Here is a 19141-nt window from a genome sequence, read left to right on the forward strand (position 1 = left end):
GATTTTCAAACTGCACCAGCAGCATAGTCCTTGCTGTACTTGCTTTGGGGACAACCTCATAGACCTTTGCCCTTTGATTTGGTGCATCTGGGATGCTTTCCTGGCTCATTGGAGGTTTTTACGTGCAGGCCTTTAGATGGCAGAAACACCAGTTTTATGCCTAGTCCCTATACTAGGGTACCTATACTTTACTTGACAATTAAAAAGTGGCACTGGCCATGAATGATTACAAAAACTTTTTTTGTTTTTGTAATCATTCATGGTCAGTGCCACTTTTTAATTGTTATGCGTTTTCCCAACCAGACTTCATATTCATATACTTTACTTGATGTATGCCTAACACATAGCTGCCCCCAAAGTAAAGAGTAAGGTATAGTCTTTCTTTGATATTAATGTGCCAAAAGACCTTGCTGAAGGCACAGCTTAGCACATGGGGCTGTTCAGTGTCAAAAGGTTATGTGAGCGCATCACAAGTATAAAATGAGCTATCTGAAAACAGAATACAGTAATCCCTCGCTATAACGAAATCGCTTTACTCGAAACATCGCTTTATTCGAAATTTATTCTGGTCCCAACCCAAACGCATGCATTTTAGGCCGCATTACTCGAAGCGCACGAAGAGCTTGACCCGCTTAGAGCGAAGTAGCGAGCGGAGGAGTCGCCGAGCAACGGCGACTCAGTGGCGAGCCAGGCTGTCAGCATGGCGGGTCAACGCAAGCTGGTGTTTCCCCAGCGATTTCCTCAAGTCTCTCATGCTAGATTCACCCCATCCGATTTTAGACAAACGACCCAAATTCGTGGTAGGGCCATTGAATTTTGTTCCTAGACATTGGGCAATGGGCGTGGACGAGATGGTGCGCAAACACTGAACCTCGTTCTATAGAATCAGCAGTGTTGTCGACAACAGGGCACCAAAACACTCTTGTGTCGCAAATTTAACGGCACAGCTTGGGAAAAAATTGCCCAGTGATCACGCAAAGCGCCTAGTGCAAAACCGGTTGGATTTAATGATTGCGCTGTGTACCCACCATAATGAGCGGTTAGTCGCTTTTTTACCTCAACAAACAACCCCTAAACTCGAGCCACTGCGTTTGCGGTGCTTTCCAGCGCGAAACTCTCGTAACGTTCCGCGACGCCCGCTTGCCCGCTATAAAAGTGGCCACTGCCACTGCCACTTTTATTTGAGGCGACCGCAGCGTCATCCAATGCTTCGCCAAATTGGAGCAGGGGTGGCTCGGGCCGAGCAAGAACTTGAAACAGCCAAAGCTACCAGCCTTTTTTGCACCTAATAAAGTTTTGCTTCACTGAATACATTGCGCTTTGATTCGCCACAGCTGTACCGTGCAATTAAAGCTCAAATGCTTTAGCTTTTCTCGACTTGTCGCTTATGTCGAAACACTGCTTATAACGAAATTCTTGGCCGTCCCGCTGACTTCGTTACGAGGGATTACTGCATCTACTTTTTTACACGATTACAATTATTAATATTAGCATACTATGACCTTCTCCTTCAGGCAAAACAATAATTTCTATTGCCAAAATAGACAACGTAATGGGCCATTAAAAATATGATGTAATACGCTGCAACCGTAAGGTGTCTTGTTGAAAATAATATTTTGTAATCCCAGACTGCGTTACACGGCAAAAGTTGCACCCCCCCCCCCTACCACCCCTGACGCGTACATTCACCACGATCGTAACTGAAGGGCGATTCCACGAGAGAACGAACATGCGTGTACACGACCATTTTTTGTTCATTCTTGTTTTTTTATTATATATGCGCGCAAAATGGAAACCCCCGAAAATCAAGTTTGTTTTCTCCTGAGGTGCGTAGTTCGGGAGAAAAAAATGTTTGAATGTGCCCGGAGCGCAGCGGTGGTTTCGGCAACTGCAGATTTTTCCAAGTTTGCGTCTCTGTGTACGTCAAGGAGTACAAGGGGCGTGTATAAAATGTTTAGGGCCATAAACTAGACCAGAATGCTAATCCGTGTAACGCAAAATCGGCGTCCTGCAGCGAACAAAAAATTAAAAAAAAAAATCGTGAAATCGGCCCAGACGATAGTTTGTTAGTGTTTTTGACGCCCCCTATCTACATTTCTTCTTTTCTGAAAAACTTGTAAGTCGGCCATTTTATTGGCCATACGTATCTGAACGCATCAACAAAAGATGGTGTTTGTAGAAAATTTAGAAGTACTAAAAAAAATTTAATAACTTCGGCTCTTTTTCAGAAATTGCGCAAATTCAAAAAACTAAATATAAAAAAAAAACCCATACTCGATTTTATTCAAAATTGCGAAAATAAGACTCCTTTACTTGCACAGCAAAACTGTGGAAAAACATGTTGCATCATTTTGTTGAGAACAAAGTTATAAGGGGCCAAACTTGGGGCTCGCGCGACGCGTCTTGGCGCGCCGCGGTAAGTTCCGGCCGCTGTTGCCGGACGTTGCGCGGGTGTACACGGGCGGTAATTCATATTCCACTGCCACATGCCGGCACGGTCAATCTCTCTCCAGTATTCCCAAACGAAAAAAACTATTCTGGAGATTCTTCTGTTTTTTTTGTTTTTTTTCCGCCTGTTTCCCTAATGTGTTCTTTACGAGCTAACTTTCTGGCCGATATCAGCTCGAAAGCGCTCCTTTGCGACGCCAGTGTTTTGCGGGATGCAAAACAAAAAAAACAAAGGTTCCTCCGATGCGCAGGCAACCGAAACAAATGGCGCACGGGCAGTTACAAGGGAGGGAATGGATTGACCTTCAGACCCTAATCAGTTCCCCACCACGACGGGCGCATTTCCGCTGGTAATGCATGGTGCGCTGGCGTCAGTACAGGGTATCCCACCGCCTTTTTTGAGGCAAACATGAGAGAACGACCTTAAAAATAACTAACCAGGAAACAAACACCTGCACCACGGCTTACGAGGCCGTAGGAGGCTTTTCGGAGACGCCACGTGCACGCGAACCTATTTTACTGGAATGAGAATCAGGTGCGGTCGGGTACCTGGCTTCTTGACGTATTACTAAATTCCGGTCTGTTGTCATATTATTGCCGTATATTTATTGTTTAGTCACATATCACAAAGGCGAAGCGTACATTACAGTATTACTAGCGATTTTGATACGCTTGCGTACGAAAATTGCAGTAAGGGGAGGCTACTGCCCTGTCCTTTTCTGTCCTTCAACTCACTGGTTGATGGGCTCCCAACGGTAGCTTCCCTTTGCTTTACTCTTGCCATATTTTTGTTTGCTTTTGACTCCTCCCCTTAAAAGTTTTTTTTTCATGGGTGGATGCTTTCGTGTGTGCCTAAGTGTTTGCACGTGCATTTGTGCGCGTGTTTGCTTGCTCGACTACCCGCACACTCTTATCCTGATAGATGTGGCAGGGGAAGCCTAGCGGGTGTTGTTCTGAAAAAAAAAAGTGTGACCCGTTCACCCACCCACAGTTCATTCCCGTCCAAGTCTTGCACTCACCCCAGCATGAAGTGTGCGTCTGCGTTTATTGTGCAAATGCCGACCTGTCTGCTTTGGCCCTGCAAAATGTTACAGGGGTTGACCGAAGAATGAGCAACTTAAAGGAGCTTTGTCTTTGCACCTCACCATCGACGCAGTGTTTCTTGGGCGCGTGCCGGCAATTCCCAATGGCCGACAACCTTACCATGTCCGTTTTGGGCGTTTCGGACGAAGAAGACGTCACATACGCTGTATGGGAAATTGGTTCTCTGATAAAAGAGTCTACCGCCAGCTGCATTCGTGAAGGAGCTAGGAAAATGGGTCACCAAGTGGATTTCCCATGACTCTATTAGGCGGACCCAGGCCATTGCCATAAACGAAGCGAAAAGATGCGAACGGCGATCAAGCATTGTACTGCACTTCGACTTCTCTGAAAATTGGACAGTTATTCTGCCAAATGAAGTCCAGTCGTACCACTGGCACAAAACACAGGTTTCGCTGTTTACGTGCGTTGCAACTACAAGAAAATCAGTTCAGAGCTTCGCAGTAGTTAGCCATCACATGCAACACGATACCGCACATGCATGCTATGCGCTCGCTCCACAAGGTGCACGAATGCCTGGAAGAAAGTGCCCCTGTGTACAGCTACGTTGTTTACGTTAGTGACGGTGCAGCCAGCCATTTCAAGAAGAAATATCAGCTGTACGAACGTTCCAGAGCAAACTATACACGTCTGCGAAGTGGCTGTGCTTGACTGTATGAGCGCCCGAGGAAGCAGTGGTGCAGATATTATAAATATTTTACTTGAGTTGTATTCCCAAACGTATGCCTTTTGCTGTGTTCCTGACTGTAAATAATTAATCACGATAGTCTGACAGCCAATTTCCAAACTTGTGTCTTTTTGCTTGAATAAATATTCTTGTGAAAAATCTGAAATCCCTTCAGTAATTTACTCGTGCTGTGACCGAAGCGCCATAATAATAGAAAATTTCGACCACTCCTACCACTTCTACCCGATATAACCACGGGAAAAACTTTTCCCGTTGTATCGAATCCTTCTTTCCTTTCCCTATAAGAAGAGTGGCGTTCGCAAAGGAGCGCTTTCGAGCTGGTATCGGCCAGAAAGTTAGCTCATTAAAGAACAAATTAGGGAAACAGAGGCGGGCAAAAAAAAACAGAAGAATCTCCAGAATAGTTTTTTTCGTTTGGCAATATTGGAAAGAGATTTACCGTGCCGGCATGTGGCAGTGGAATGTGAATTACCGCCCGTGTACACTCGTGCAACGTCCGGCAACCGCGGCCGGAACTTACCGCGGCGCGCCAAGACGCGTCGCGCGAGCCCCAAGTTTGGCCCCTTATAACTTTGTTCTCAACAAAATGATGCAACATGTTTTTCCACAGTTTTGCTGTCCAAGTAAAGGAGTCTTATTTTCGCAATTTTGAAGAAAATCGAGTATGGGTTTTTTTTTATATTGAGTTTTGAATTTGCGCAATTTCTGAAAAAGAGCCAAAGTTATTCAATTTTTTTAGTACTTCTAAATTTTCTACAAACACCATCTTTTGTTGATGCGTTCAGATACGTATGGCCAATAAAATGGCCGACTTACACGTTTTTCAGAAAAGAAGAAATGTAGATAGGGGGCGTCAAAAACACTAACAAACTATCGTCTGGGCCGATTTCACGATTTTTTTTTTTTAATTTTCTGTTCGCTGCAGGCCGCTGATTTTGCGTTACACGGATTAGCATTCTGGTCTAGTTTATGGCCCAAAACATTTTATACACACCCCTTGTACTCAAAAATCTGCAGTTGCCGAAACCACTGCTGCGCTCCGGGCACATTCAAACATTTTTTTCTCCCGAACTACGCACCTCAGGAGAAAACAAACTTGATTTTCGGGGGTTTCCATATTGCGCGCATATATAATAAAAAAACAAGAATGAACAAAAAATGGTCGTGTACACACATGTTCGTTCTCTCGTAAAATCGCCCTGAAGTAACATTGCTTTGTTTCGCCACTTTGACTTCATCATTAAATTTCATTTCACATACATAATTATTATTACTCGCGTGCAATATCAAACAATCCCGCTACCAGCCGTGGCCCAAACACCCGCTGCAATGCAGCACGGGCAACAACTTCTGGCGAGTCGATTAGTCCATTGACCCGCCGCGGTGGCTCAGTGGCTAAGGCGTTGCGCTGCTGAGCATGAGGTCGCGGGCTCGATTCCCGGCCGCGGCGGCCGCTTTTCTGATGGAGGCGAAAAGCAAAAACGCCCGTGTGTACGAGATTTCGGCGCACGTTAAAGATCCCCAGGTGGTCAAAATTAATCCGGAGCCCTGCACTACGGCGCGCCTCATCGCCTGCGTTGCGTCGGCGCGTAAAACCCTAATCAATCAATTGATTAGTCCATTCCTGAAGCTCAGGAGCTCGCTGTGAAGCACAGCAATAACTCAGCACTTTGTAACATTGCAATGAGTCCAAAAGTTCACTTCATGAACCCCCAAATGTGGACACACACACCGCATTTCCCACCCAAGAACTAAGCATGGAGAAGTCGCGAGCACGATCTCAAGTATTACCACCGCGATAATGATAACGTCACTGTTCAGTACTGCAACAGATAAAACGACTAAACGGGAGCTGAGCCGAGCCGAGCGTGAAACCAAGAAAAACACCGGCGAATTTCACTGTGTGTCTGAAGTGCACATCATGTTTTTGTTGTAATGGCGACGCCCAATCTGGAGAGAAGTTTCAGCGAATGCGGCCAGATAGCCAACCGTGTGTTAGAATCCATCGGTTGCTTTGTATCACAGTCTTCCTTTTTTTGCGTTTGTGCATTTGTGAACAAGCGACGATAAAAGAAGCAACTGGAAAGCAGAAGTTAAAGGCCCAGCCGACGTGACGGTACCAAAATGGTGGCGCCTGGTGGCGTTGTTCCGGAGACACAGCACTCCGAAAATTGCTGCGTTTTCCTCATTTTGGGGCTATATTTTCTTACCTCAGCTGACACAAATATTTTTCTTTGGCACTTCGCGATGGTTTTCGACGGAGAAACCTTCGAAGTGCATAGAATATAAAATGTGCTAACCGAAAAGGTGACTTCCGGAAAAACGATTTTTTTGGTCACTTTCGCCATCTGATCCCCGCGTCTCCACCGTTAAAATAATCAGAAAGACAACATACGTCCTCTGTATAGTTGAAAAAACTAGCCTATGATAAATGGCTACACTCTGTTCCAGTCCTGAGAGAAGTTTTCAAAAAAGCAAAAACACCACCAATATTGACCAACTTTCAAACTTGCCGTTACAAAACCCCGGCGGTGACATCATTGGGTGTTTTCCATAAAACAAGAGCAATCAAACACGTTAACCCCAAGCTAGCAATCAAGCAGCATGATCCAACCAAATCAGGGGCGCTAGCTTAGCTGCGCAATCTTGTTTATTGGTGGTAGCTTTTGCTAGTGGCTACCAATCACCCAAACTAGTCCCCATGATGTCATAGGGACTGTGTAAGAAAGTGACCGGTGAGTCAGCACTTTTTCATGTGTTCTCCATATTACCTGGCTTGACTTCCCATTGAAACCTGCCTTTAGAATGAACCGAACTTATGTATTGTCGTGACGGACCTTTCATCTGTTCTCCGTATCAACTGGCTTAACTTTGCATTAAAATTTGCCTGGTTATTTTCCTGACATAGGAATCTTTAGAATGTATCGAATTTGTATTTTGTTGCGACAGATCTTTTAACTGTTGTTGCAAGCGTCAAAATTAGGAGACACATATGTCTGTATTCAGTAGCTCGCCTATTTTGGCACATATTTGTACATCGCATGTTGAACACACCAAAAAGTTTTGGGTGCACCCAGGGCCAGTTAAAATGCAGCTCAATTGAACTATGTGCATGCTTGTGTGCATGTACGTATGTTTGCATGTATGTACATCCAAACAACACATTCATGCATACAAACACAAATATACAGACATGACTGCCAAAATTTGCTTTAAAGAGTGGCTTTGTTGGGGCTGCTGTAACGCAAGTTCCAATTTGCACATTGGTGGCATTAGCATAAATCACTAATTGGACAAGCCTTGAATTGGTATTAAAAGTGTTAAAGCTGCACACTTAGAGCTAGATATCTCCTTGCAGTCAGAATATTTCTTAAAACTTCTGATGCCACCTTGAGGTCAGTAAATGCATCGATTAAGTTGCTGGTGTTGAAACTACAACTCTTATTGTAATCCAGGGCATGAGGCGCACCCTTTGGGTACAATGGGAGCTGTAATGTTAGCATGAATGCCCCTCTCAAAAAGGTCAGCGCGCACAACAATGTTGCTCCAACCTACCTCATGCACGAGCCGGTCCAGTTCATCCGTGGTGACTCCGATCTCGGCGGCTCCAAGGGCCACATCCAACACTTCTCGGGCAAGCTGGGAAAAAAAAAGAGCACACACAGCTCCTGACCGACATCATCACAGATCTGCATGCACCATCAAAGGTACCTCCTGGCTAGGGCACCCTGGTGAATGAGCACTTCCTCCATTTTGTAACTGTAATCTACATTGTAATGGGCTGGAAATGCTATTACTGAATACGCATGGCAATGATGCGTAGGAGCCTGGGGTTAAGAACTGTGTCATGTCAACTTCTGGTTGCACGAATTACTCGTAATTCTCGGTTGTACTGGCACAAAAACCCTTGGGGAAGTACAGACGGTGGATGGAAACATCAAGGTAAGGCAGAATTTAGATCAATCATCACTACTTGTGCAGCATCTGAAAATTTGCATTCCAAACTCTTAGTGCACAATGCGCTCTGATGAATGTTCTGGCGCTGAAAAAGTCAACTGCTGCACCATTCACTGTTAAATATCAGGCACCTTTCTACAGGCACCTTTCTAATTTATAGGTCGACCACCTTACCTCGCAGCCGAGAAATGGGGAAAAAATTAGATACACAAAATTTAGTGGGGCTATAAGAACTCGTTTTGTCTAAGGTTACTCATTATAACTGTCTGAAATCTTGTTAGACGACTGCTTCTGCCTGGCTGTCTTCCACACAGCAGGCCGTCTTTGGTGCAGTCCAGGGAATTGCTTATGGAGCACTTAAACACTCACAAAACCTTGTAATCAGGAAGCGAGCACCAAGCACGGAACACCCATGTGCAGCCCTTCACGAGAGACGGTCTTCGCAGGCGAACAGCAGTCGTCTTGGGGTTGTCGTAGGCCATATATTTATAGAGATGTCGCACGATTCTCGCGAATAAAAGACCCCGCCTTGTCTTTCAGTTCAAAGTGCAGAGCGCAGCGCCCACAAAACGAGGTCTTCCTAGCGTTGCATACCGAGGGCTGCACTTTCAGCTTGCGCCAGTGGCGTCCACTCTTCTCGGTGGCACTGAACTGGCGCTAGTGGGGCACGTTGCTGTCGGCTTGGGCATACAATATGATGCGTCATTTAAGGGCTGTGTTAAACTGGTGCCAAGTGCCTGAACTTATCTTGAGTAAGAAGAAAATATCACGCACACGTTCACTGATAGCAAGAGAAGCAAGAAAAAACATGGCGGCACGTCCGATTGATGTAGATGGCTTCGGTGCCTCTGCAGTTTGGACGGGCCATATGGGCTGCCTGGGTGCCGGATGACAACTAACATTGTGCCAATGACCGATATATAGGACGAGGGGTGACTCTTCGTCAATTTTTTTCGTAAAAAATCTCAACCTATAGGGACCGGTCACTACTCAGAGGGCGCGGCGAATAGGTACACCCAGCGCCGCCCCTCGGAAGCTTGAGCAAACTTTGGGTCGGTGGGAGCCAGACGGCAGGCGTGCGTTCATATGTTCTCCACCTCTTGGTTGTTTGGCGATTCTGCGACTGTTTTTGAAAGGTGTCTCATGCTCGAAAACTGTTCTGGGGAATAGTTTCCCCACGCCACAAGTGCTTCTGTGCGGTTTCCGCACAATTACGGGGCTGGACTACTAGTTTCGACCTTGCGTGCGCGAGAAGAGACAGAGATTGTACGTTGCCGGGTGCGTGTACGCCGCGAAAGAAACTGACGGGAAAGACATCGTTGTGAAGTGACATCCTCAGCAAGGGAAGCGTATCTACAGAGCTTCTTTCCAGGTGTTCGTGTAACACGGCCTAATAAAGTGACTCCAACGTATACAAAGGCGCTCCACGACAGGGGCGTGTTTGTGTTGTTGTTCTCTTTGTTCGCGCGACCACACTACAGTTACTTTTTCTGTGGCCCTTCTTCAGCTCGGTTGGTGTTGTCAGTGATTAACAACGCATTCTAAACGTTATTAGCTGATGACAAAGTAGACCCACTTCCACCCGGTGTGCAACCTGCTGATACAGCAGAGCTGCGTGTTGTCTTACGAAGAATCCGTTTAGTTTCGGCTTCTTTCTTGTGAGTAATGTTAGAGTCGTCTTGGGTAATTGTGATTCAATTTGTCCAGGCCATTTCCTAGGAATTCTCCATAAAAGTATTTCCTCCTCCTCTCCCTCCTCTGCTTAAAAAATAATCTGAACTTTCAGAGTACCCAAAACGCATTAAAGGAGTCAAATAATGTGTTTGATATCTTGCCACGCTCTCGCTTGGAATGCGTGGCCGAACTCTGTACACTTCGGGGAACCAAGCAAGGCAGTACGCAGGAAGCTTGTTGACATTGATTTTGCACCACCCGGGAATCGCTGTGAGTATATTCCTGTGCCGCCTTTGGGCATCCATTCGGTGCCGTGAATGTCGCTAAAAAAAGGGTTACTGCTGATAAAACAATAATGGCGGAAGCCGTAATACCTTGTGTTATGCAAATACTACGGCATGCGATTCACAAATATCGCAGTCTGCGATATGTATGAACCACTGAAAGCAAATGTTTTAGTTTTTCGTACTCCAGAAATCCATTTCTTGCGACGTTCATTCTCCTACGGCTGCCCGGGAAACCTGTACAGAACGATGCCAGGCTGCCCTTCGCGGTTTTGGCAGTCCTTCATGCAGCATTTTGATCCTTTCGGACACTGCAGCTTGCTATTATCACTATGTTTCTTAAAAAACTTCCGCCACAGAGCGTCGAACCGAACGCAGCGCGACATCCACCGACCCCAAGTTGCTAAGCGGCGGCGAGAGGCGGCGCTGCAATCGCGGGCAAACTTCAGTGTCCGGAGCCTATATTCCGATTTATACGGTAGTTGTATAGAATGAAATTTTTAAAGATGGCAGCATTTTAACAGGATAATGCAGAAAATAAATACAGGGTGGGCATGTTTCCAAGGTTGTATTTAAAAAAGCCGGCAAATCAAACAGCAACAATGAATAATGGGCCTCAAACATATGGTTTTTCTCTCCAGTCATTATCTGGCATTGCTCTCCCGTTTTTATCGTCCTAGCCTAGATAAGCTTGTTTTTGCCCTCGTTAGAAAGGAAGTGTGGGCCCTTGGTGCAAAGTCTACTGAGGTGTCCCTAGTCGCTGCTACTTCTGAGTAGTGGGCAAAATATCAGCACATTCTCTAAGGCACTTCTACACAATTAAAGGGTGGGATGTTGCATGTTGTAAGCATTAGCTATAAACTGTGCGTCAAGAGCACAAAAGTGCGGGGGGAGAAAAAAAAAAGCACCCCGAGAACACCTGAGCACTTCTTGCAAAGTGTTAATGCCCAACTGAATACCACAAATGCATCAAATATGTGCACCCCTCCACATAGGCAAAGGTGAAAAGTTATGCTACCAGGGTTCATGCTGGTATCAAAGAAAAAAATTCAAGGGTTTTCAAGGACTTTCAAGGCCCAGCCAGTATATTTTCATGGACCATGTTGAGTCTTTACTTCCCCAAAACACAAGTTTCGATGCGTCAAGATGTATTGTTTATTGCACAAGGCAACATATTAAGAGGTTTCTCACCTTACACACTAAAAGTACGTTAGCATCAGCTTTTCAATGTCTAACATATTGAACAAGACAAATATACAGAAAAGAAGCACTCATTTAACGCTCACGGTTGCTCATGTTGCTTTTTGTGGACTTCGAGGCCGATGTTCAAGATTTCCTGTGCGTTGCTTTTGGCAGACTTTCTTAGGCTGTTGGATTTGATAACCCAGGTGAAGTCTCTCGTAATCTCTGCCTTTTCTGCATAACTGTCCGCTGAAGCTGTTAATTCAGCAACAGCTACCTCCAGTTTCTTTTTCTTCTTTTTCAACCATTCAACCTCCTCATCAATGCAGCGCTTCTTCACTTGCATCAAATCTTCAATTTCGCCCGATGTGGATTCGCCGGGTCCGGTGCAAGCCAGTGCCTATAACTGTTGATGTTCAGCCACGAGCACTGTTGCTCATGTTGCTTTTGCCACGGTTGCTCATGTTGCTTTTTGTGGACTTCGAGGCCGATGTTCAAGATTTCCTGTGCGTTGCTTTTGGCAGACTTTCTTAGGCTGTTGGATTTGATAACCCAGGTGAAGTCTCTCGTAATCTCTGCCTTTTCTGCATAACTGTCCGCTGAAGCTGTTAATTCAGCAACAGCTACCTCCAGTTTCTTTTTCTTCTTTTTCAACCATTCAACCTCCTCATCAATGCAGCGCTTCTTCACTTGCATCAAATCTTCAATTTCGCCCGATGTGGATTCGCCGGGTCCGGTGCAAGCCAGTGCCTATAACTGTTGATGTTCAGCCACGAGCACTGAAACTCGGATTTACCAGGCATTATCCTAACTCACAGTCACTGCGTGCAGTAATTTCGACTGCACACTTTACACACCACACAAACCACACCGAACGTTCGAACTACGAGAGAGAACAACGCAACTCTCAAAACAAACACAAAGGAATGGATTGGATATGGATCCGGCTAAACCCTTTGAAACCGAAACTGATACAGTACAATTTCTCAGCGCAGCCCGGCCCTTCAAAACCGAAATTGATTTCAGCGCAGCCAGGCATTTAAAATTATCTGCTAAGTGTATTCTGTTTGAAACGCAATGGTTTCCTCGTAAAAACATGGCGGAAATTTATGGAGTAGGAATACAGTTCTTCGTACGCAGAGTGGTCGTCTTCTTAATTTCACTCCAAAATCAAGGGTTTTCAAGGACCTGTAAAAATTCAAGGACTTTCAAGGCCCTTGAAAATGCTACTTCTGAATTCAAGGGTTTTCAAGGATTTCAAGGACCCGCACGAACCCTGTGCTACAGAGATTGCCCCTATAGAGAGGAAAAGCCGGCCTCATGGATGCCACTAGCTTCACCCCATGGTCCAAGCAGCTGTCTAGGGGCATCACACATAAGAAAATAGAGCAGTTGTCTATGAGCTCTAAAAAGTGAAAGTAAGCAGAGCTCATTCAACAATCCTCCCACAGTTTGCCTCTAAAAACACTGAAGCAACGATCTCAAGTACACAAACATCAATTGCCTGCTCTTGACAGATTGGGAGCATTATGGCGCTGACAGGCATGGTTCACCATGTAGCATGTAGGCTTCGACATATATATTGATTTCGGTATGGAATTTGGTTTGTTAGACGCCATAACTGTTTAGTGATGTGGGTAATGCCACACAACTACCTTAAAAATGTCGGCACCCTTGTAACAGTTGCTACCTGAGCAACATAAAGGGTGTCGTGCCCAAGAAGGGAATTTGACATTGTCTTCTGAATGGCACACCAGTTAGTAGTTCAATTCCCACAGTAAACTTTGCTATGAATTGAGATGCATTCTGCATATTTTGGAACTTGTTTTTGTTTAATGATATTACAAGTTTTACTGAAAAGTTCACACAAATTTTGTAATTAAACCTAAAACTTTCCTTTACTGAAATTTTATTATATAAATAACGTTTGTTACACTTTCTTAAACATGACAGCTTTTGCAGAAGAAAAAAAAAGACCAAATGGGCATTTCTGTTCCACTGTCTGTATATAAAGAAATCAGAGCTTGTGGGTGTCACCTTTTCATGAGGTTTAAAGATTTTTTTTTTTAAACTTTGAAGCACATTAGACCTCCAATGCAGCATTTGGGAGTTTTTCTCATTGCAAACATAAAATACATCGAAGACACTTAACAACCTGCAAGTTTCAATTTTAATGGGGCACTGTGGTATTCTTATCCCCTCTTTTGCTTCGTTGCACAAATCACCTTGCTCCCTTCTCCTTTCTACATGCAACATGTTTCTGTTGGGGCACCAACCCTGCAACACACATGCCAAAATGTGTTGAGCTTGCCTTGGAAGCCACACGGACACCTTCAATTTCTTCATCATCCAAGACCTTGATGACTGAAGAGTGCTTAGCAGCCTGCTCACTCAGCGGAATACCTTCACAAAGGAAAAGAAACAAACCTCCAGTCAGCAACTCCGTGGTTTTTAAAATCCCTCACGCCACTGTTTTTCATACTGCCAGGTAAAGACAAGCCACTTTGTTGAGCACTCACTTTCACGCTTTTGCCTCTGCGTGCTGTGCCTGAGCCCTCAAATTCAGCCCTTGTTGCAACAGTTCTAAGGCAGCGGGGAAAACATTAAATGGTAAAAGTCCACCAGAAACGAATTCTTCTGAATAAAACAACCTATTTCCAGCCTAGCAAATGCCACTTCAAAACTGCCCAGTTTAAAAAAAAGCTGCAAGCAGCAGATTCCCTCACAAATCCTTGTGGTTCAATGGCAAGGGTTTCAAGTTATGCAGTTTTCGCATTCATTGCTAGTTCAATAAAATCGGCTCACTAATAGCACACAGACTTCGTAACCACTATGTAACCATGTAGATACATGCAAAAGTACCTATCTCTAGAGTGGTTCCTCCCTCAATACAAGCAGGGTGTCGCACCATGTTTAATGGACAAGATGGGGGCAACGAACCTTTTACGGGGTTCCGTTACATTTCCTAATGTTTTATTTTTCCGTTTGGCACCCTTTCATTTATAGCTAAGGTACTTCGATCTTTGTGTTTTGCATAACGTTGCCATAGGGTACGACGTAAGACACTCGTGAGATAGAATGCAACATAGTGCTCCACAACAACATCAACCTCTTGACAAGGTGTTCACACAGCAAATTCCAACATACCATCCGGATGTTCTGCATAGTCTGGGCGCATGATGTGTTCAGGAACCTCCCGCTTTGAAGACTACGCAAAAGAAAATTCATTCAAGTTGCTTTACTCGTTCACAAAATGGAAGTTTCTTTATCAAGAGCCTTATTTAGTTCTGCACTGATGCAGAACTAAAAGCAATCAAGTTTCATTCACACTACCCCGAAACCCTCATAATTAAGCTGGGGCGTTGCCAGAAATTTTGTATGGGGAAGGGGGGGGGCTGAAATGGCACCTCGACCTCCTTTGTATGATTTTTTAGGGGATTAAAAATATGAATAATAAATACATAACTATTAACTGAAAATACAGAACTATTAACTGTCAAGAAAAAGGAAATAAAATATTTCACAAAAAAATTATTCGCAAGCTTAGAAATGGTGGCAGAACTTTCTGTTTTGTCTACATAAGAAGGAATAGCACTTCAATAAATATGGAAATGTAGAACAGATGTAAATATATATGCTTAACAAAACTGGAAGAAAGAACTAATTTATCCAAAACAAACAAAGCATGGAGCAGACATTATAAACGTGAAAAGCACGCAACAAACAATTTGTGGGTGGACAAAGTATTTTACTGTCACTTTGTCATCTAATAATTTTCTTTCATGCAACGGTTAAGGACAAATCTTAACTCTGGTACTTATGTTAACATGTTGCGTAGGAGCAGCTTGTACTGTGGATAATTTTACTAAAATTACTCACACAACAAATGCGTCAAAATGTACAGATGGGGTGAAAAAAGTGAGAACATTACGTTTTGATTAGGGCAACAAAGTGTACATTCATACAGAAAGCCCATTCTACATGGTGCAAATTTACCTGCGAATTTGCTGCTGCGATGCCGCCCGTGCGGCGAAACGACTTTCTTGGTCACTGTGGCAACAGATTATTTTTCAACACGAACGGCACTGCAGCAGCAAATTCGAAGTAAATTCGCATATGTAGGGGGGAGGGGTGGACGAATGCTGAAGTCATTAGCGCACTGGTTTACGACGGTGGCCCTAGTTGCATGGGGGTACTGAAGCAGCCAGGCCTGCGGTTTCGCCTGTTAATCTTCCCTAGTTTGTTCTGAGCCACAACTCGTCATCGCGTAGCGGAGTGCGAGCTCAAACACTCCCGTGGATGAAGGCCTTGCATAAGAGTTAGGCATGCCATTAGGGAAACAGCCCACAAAGGTAGAGTAGGTGCGCTTTCCAGACAGGATTCCTGGGGTTCTAGACAAAATCCTAGGAGCCCCATAACCCCCCCCCCCCTCCTTCTCCATATGCCTGTGTAATAAAGACATGCATTTAAAGCCAAGTGAAACAAGATGTAAAGGAATGGATGGGTCAAACATGACAAAACAAGTCCAAGGCTGGGTGCAAAAACTAATCACTGTCCCTCGTGGTTTTTCAACATGCACCAATGACTCGTGCTATACAGCCATTTCAATGCTGGAAACATTACTGGCACAGATTTGCCATCTGCGTGTGCCCGTGTCGCCATCTCACTTGAAATCGCTAACAGCACTGTGATACCTATACAAGCAGTGGGTACCCATTTCTGACGGTACTCCTCACGAACACAAGTAGACAAGGATGCGACAGCACGCCAGAAGATGCAACTTTTTATTAGAACCTTGTCGTACAATGCTTCCAGCCATGTGCAGCAGCCATACAGCACGCAAGACTGCAAAAGACTGACAAATTATTCTAATACATCCCTTCATCATAAAAACTGCTGCCGTACAGACAGCGAGTAGAATGAGATGCAAATGACTACTCGTGCTCCTCGCCTCTTGAACTCAAGAGAAATTTTCTGAATGGCGAGGAAACAAACAAAAAAAAGCAATGTAGCAAGACGAACAATGGGAATGCCGGTCTATGCTCCTTCACAATTCCACAAGAGTTATAGGTAAGATAGCATTTATGAGCTACCTGTGAGGGAGGGATGGAGGAGGAAGATGAGGTCTGTCATACTCCCCCATGCCTCCGATCAGGTTGAAGGGGAAAGTAACGGGAGAAGGAGACAACGGGCACATGGGGGGGAGACAGGAGGAGGGCAACCCCCCCCCCCCCCCACACACACACACAAACGCACTCCGTTTGCATTGCTAAGGTCACCTATACCTTATACTACTAAAGATGTCCAGTTCCTGCATCAAAATTCACGATAAAGAACAATGTGACAAAGCGCCAATGGTGGGAGCCCAGCAACGTCCCCTAATGCTGTGCCCTAACATACGCTAGCTTGCCCCTGGCGGCATCCATCAATGTGCAACTTCACATTTTGGCTACAGACCAAAACTGAAGCACAAGCCTGGCTGCCACTCTGCCTTCCTGCATTGCTTGGCTGCATGAGCACCTCATCGAAAAGCCAAAATGCTAGTATAATAGGCTGGAACACTGCGAGAACACAGAGGAATAGAGTGAAAACAATGCTGATGCTTCAAGTCATAACTGCAGTTTTGTGCACTGAAGCCTCATCTGGCTTATGGGAAGAGTACATGCTCAAAGTCAATGTGCGCACGACTTGAGGGAAATTTATTAAAGAAGGTGCACTTCAAAATCCAAAGGACCAAATAAGTACAGAGTGGAGCTAAAAACGACGTGGTGCAAGATGTATACAAACGAATCAAGGCATTATGAAAATGCCTCAATTTTTTTGTATACTGGAGGGTCACAGTGCACGCTGCATGAAATTACGTTTAGTATGAAAAGTACTAGTATCTTGCATTTCCCCTTTATCGCCCTATCCCGCCTCCACATCTGTGGAAAATATATTACACACACGAAACTGCGAAGGTTGGTTCCATAAACACCGCTGCACCCAGACTCAAATGATTGTTTAGAAAAGATGCGTATAGCTATCTCAAACAAATAAGCTATTTGACAAGGCATCGTCATTTTCCCTCCTTTTCCTGCACTAGATATTGCAACTGTTGTGTTTGCATTCCATGTTCCATTAAATGCACACTTCCTGCCGATTCTTGTCTCCTTTCTCCTATGTCGTGCATCATTTTTGCGTGGCGTTCGCTAGCCTTGTTAACAGTACATTTATGCATGTAACCCGCTTACTCAATGCCCTGTACAGTATTTTAAATAAATAAATAACTAAATAAATAGTGGTAACGCTCATAACCAGGAACGATTGGTATAGCAAAGACAAAAGTGACGGGAAAAGGGGTATCCCCCGTCCCATTTGCCCCGTTTTCAGTTCTTTCAGCCTGGTTTACCGCGATTCACTTCACCTGCTACATGTTGTTCGCGTGAATCGATAACAGCTGAACTCGACAGCGTGCAAATTTTCCGTTCGCCACGATAATGGGAAGCGTGTTCTTACCAGGGGGAAGGGCCGCAGCTTCCCCGTGAACGAAAAGGATGGCCAGGGATTGTACGCAGCACTGGCAGCAGCCTTAGCATTTTCTGAAAAAAAAAAACAGAACGGTTAGATCGGCAAAGCCTCGACATGTAGGCCACGAAGGACGGCCCATAACGGCAACTCACTCACGACACGATGCACTTGCTTGTGGGAATCCCAGTTGCCTTTGAAACAGTCCTTCAAAAAAAAAAAAAAAAGGAAAGAGCAGTACCGATAAGGCGGCTTAACAAGCAGGCAATACACACGCCTAATACGCTCAAATATCGCAACCTGACGCCATCAACTAATTAAAACCTCCGAAAAAAAAACGGATCTTTTTACCCGTATAGCCAACTAACGCCGCACACGAACATTTGTTGTTTCGAAGCACAAGGATGTTTGGTCTTGGCGGAATGGCCGGAAAACGCAGGCATTTTTCCGCGCTGTAAGTGCGAGTCCTAGAGCTGATTAAGCGCCGAGGAGCCGATTGATCGCACATACATCGTAACGAGCACGAACGTATCTAAAAGCGCCGGCATCGTATTTGCAGTCTAAAAACAGGACGCGGCCGCGATCTCCATGAATGGGCAGAAGAACCTTGCGCGAACCACACGTGCCATAGAACGTTAAGTGCAGAATCACATCGCGAGGATATTTGCTTACCTGTGAGCAAAAATACGAGCCCTTGATTCCAAGTTTGATGCATGTTGGGCACTGCAATTTGGCGGAACTATTGCATCCCGCCGTACCGCAAATATTCTGCAACACTTCGCCTTGCGCTGCTTCCATATCAACGGCCGCCATGTCGAGAGTGCCTAGACGTATGGTATATGTGGCGCTAGCAGCGCTCGTGCGTGCACGCCTCACTGTAGAGCGGTAGAGCTGACGTAGTGCCCTTGGTGCCCTCCTGAATCTGATTGGCGCCCCTCGGTTGAAGAACAATTACAATCAAACGAATTAATATGTAAAATTTTACGTCCCTACACCACGCACGGCCAATAAATAATATCGTATTTGATACCACAGCTACACAAGACAGTCTCCCAGCTGACGCATCTCATTCGTCGTATCCGGGGCTCCTCATATGGACTGCGAGAGTCAGACACAAGACGCCTCGTACAAGCCTTGCTCACCAGCCGTATCACTTGCGGGACCCCCTTTGTCACTCTTAAACCCCAAGAGACTAACAAGTTAGACGCCCTCATAAGAAAGACGTACAAATCAGCCCTCAGCCTGCCTACTTACACCGCGATCGAACGTCTCATGAAACTTGGCCTCCACAACACCACGA

At 45.0% G+C, this 19141-nt stretch overlaps 1 protein-coding gene across 1 annotated transcript in view; it reads right to left on the bottom strand.

Moving 5' to 3' along the window:
* Window positions 1–18670, bottom strand: part of LOC144143711 (methionine aminopeptidase 1-like) — a 36511-nt gene extending 17841 nt beyond the window's left edge. The window contains exons 1-6 of the mRNA XM_077675469.1: window positions 18514–18670; window positions 17997–18048; window positions 17833–17915; window positions 14482–14542; window positions 13646–13737; window positions 7793–7876 (exon numbers count right to left, since the gene is read on the bottom strand). Coding sequence (XP_077531595.1) covers window positions 7793–7876; window positions 13646–13737; window positions 14482–14542; window positions 17833–17915; window positions 17997–18048; window positions 18514–18654 — 513 coding nt within the window. The 5' untranslated portion in view covers window positions 18655–18670. The remainder of the gene's footprint in view (window positions 1–7792; window positions 7877–13645; window positions 13738–14481; window positions 14543–17832; window positions 17916–17996; window positions 18049–18513) is intronic.
* Between the last annotated feature and the right edge of the window lie 471 nt (window positions 18671–19141).

Source organism: Haemaphysalis longicornis, unplaced genomic scaffold (genome assembly GCF_048455015.1).
Source record: "Haemaphysalis longicornis isolate Haplotype H1 unplaced genomic scaffold, Haemaphysalis longicornis Haplotype H1 scaffold_1, whole genome shotgun sequence".
NCBI lineage: Eukaryota > Metazoa > Arthropoda > Arachnida > Ixodida > Ixodidae > Haemaphysalis > Haemaphysalis longicornis.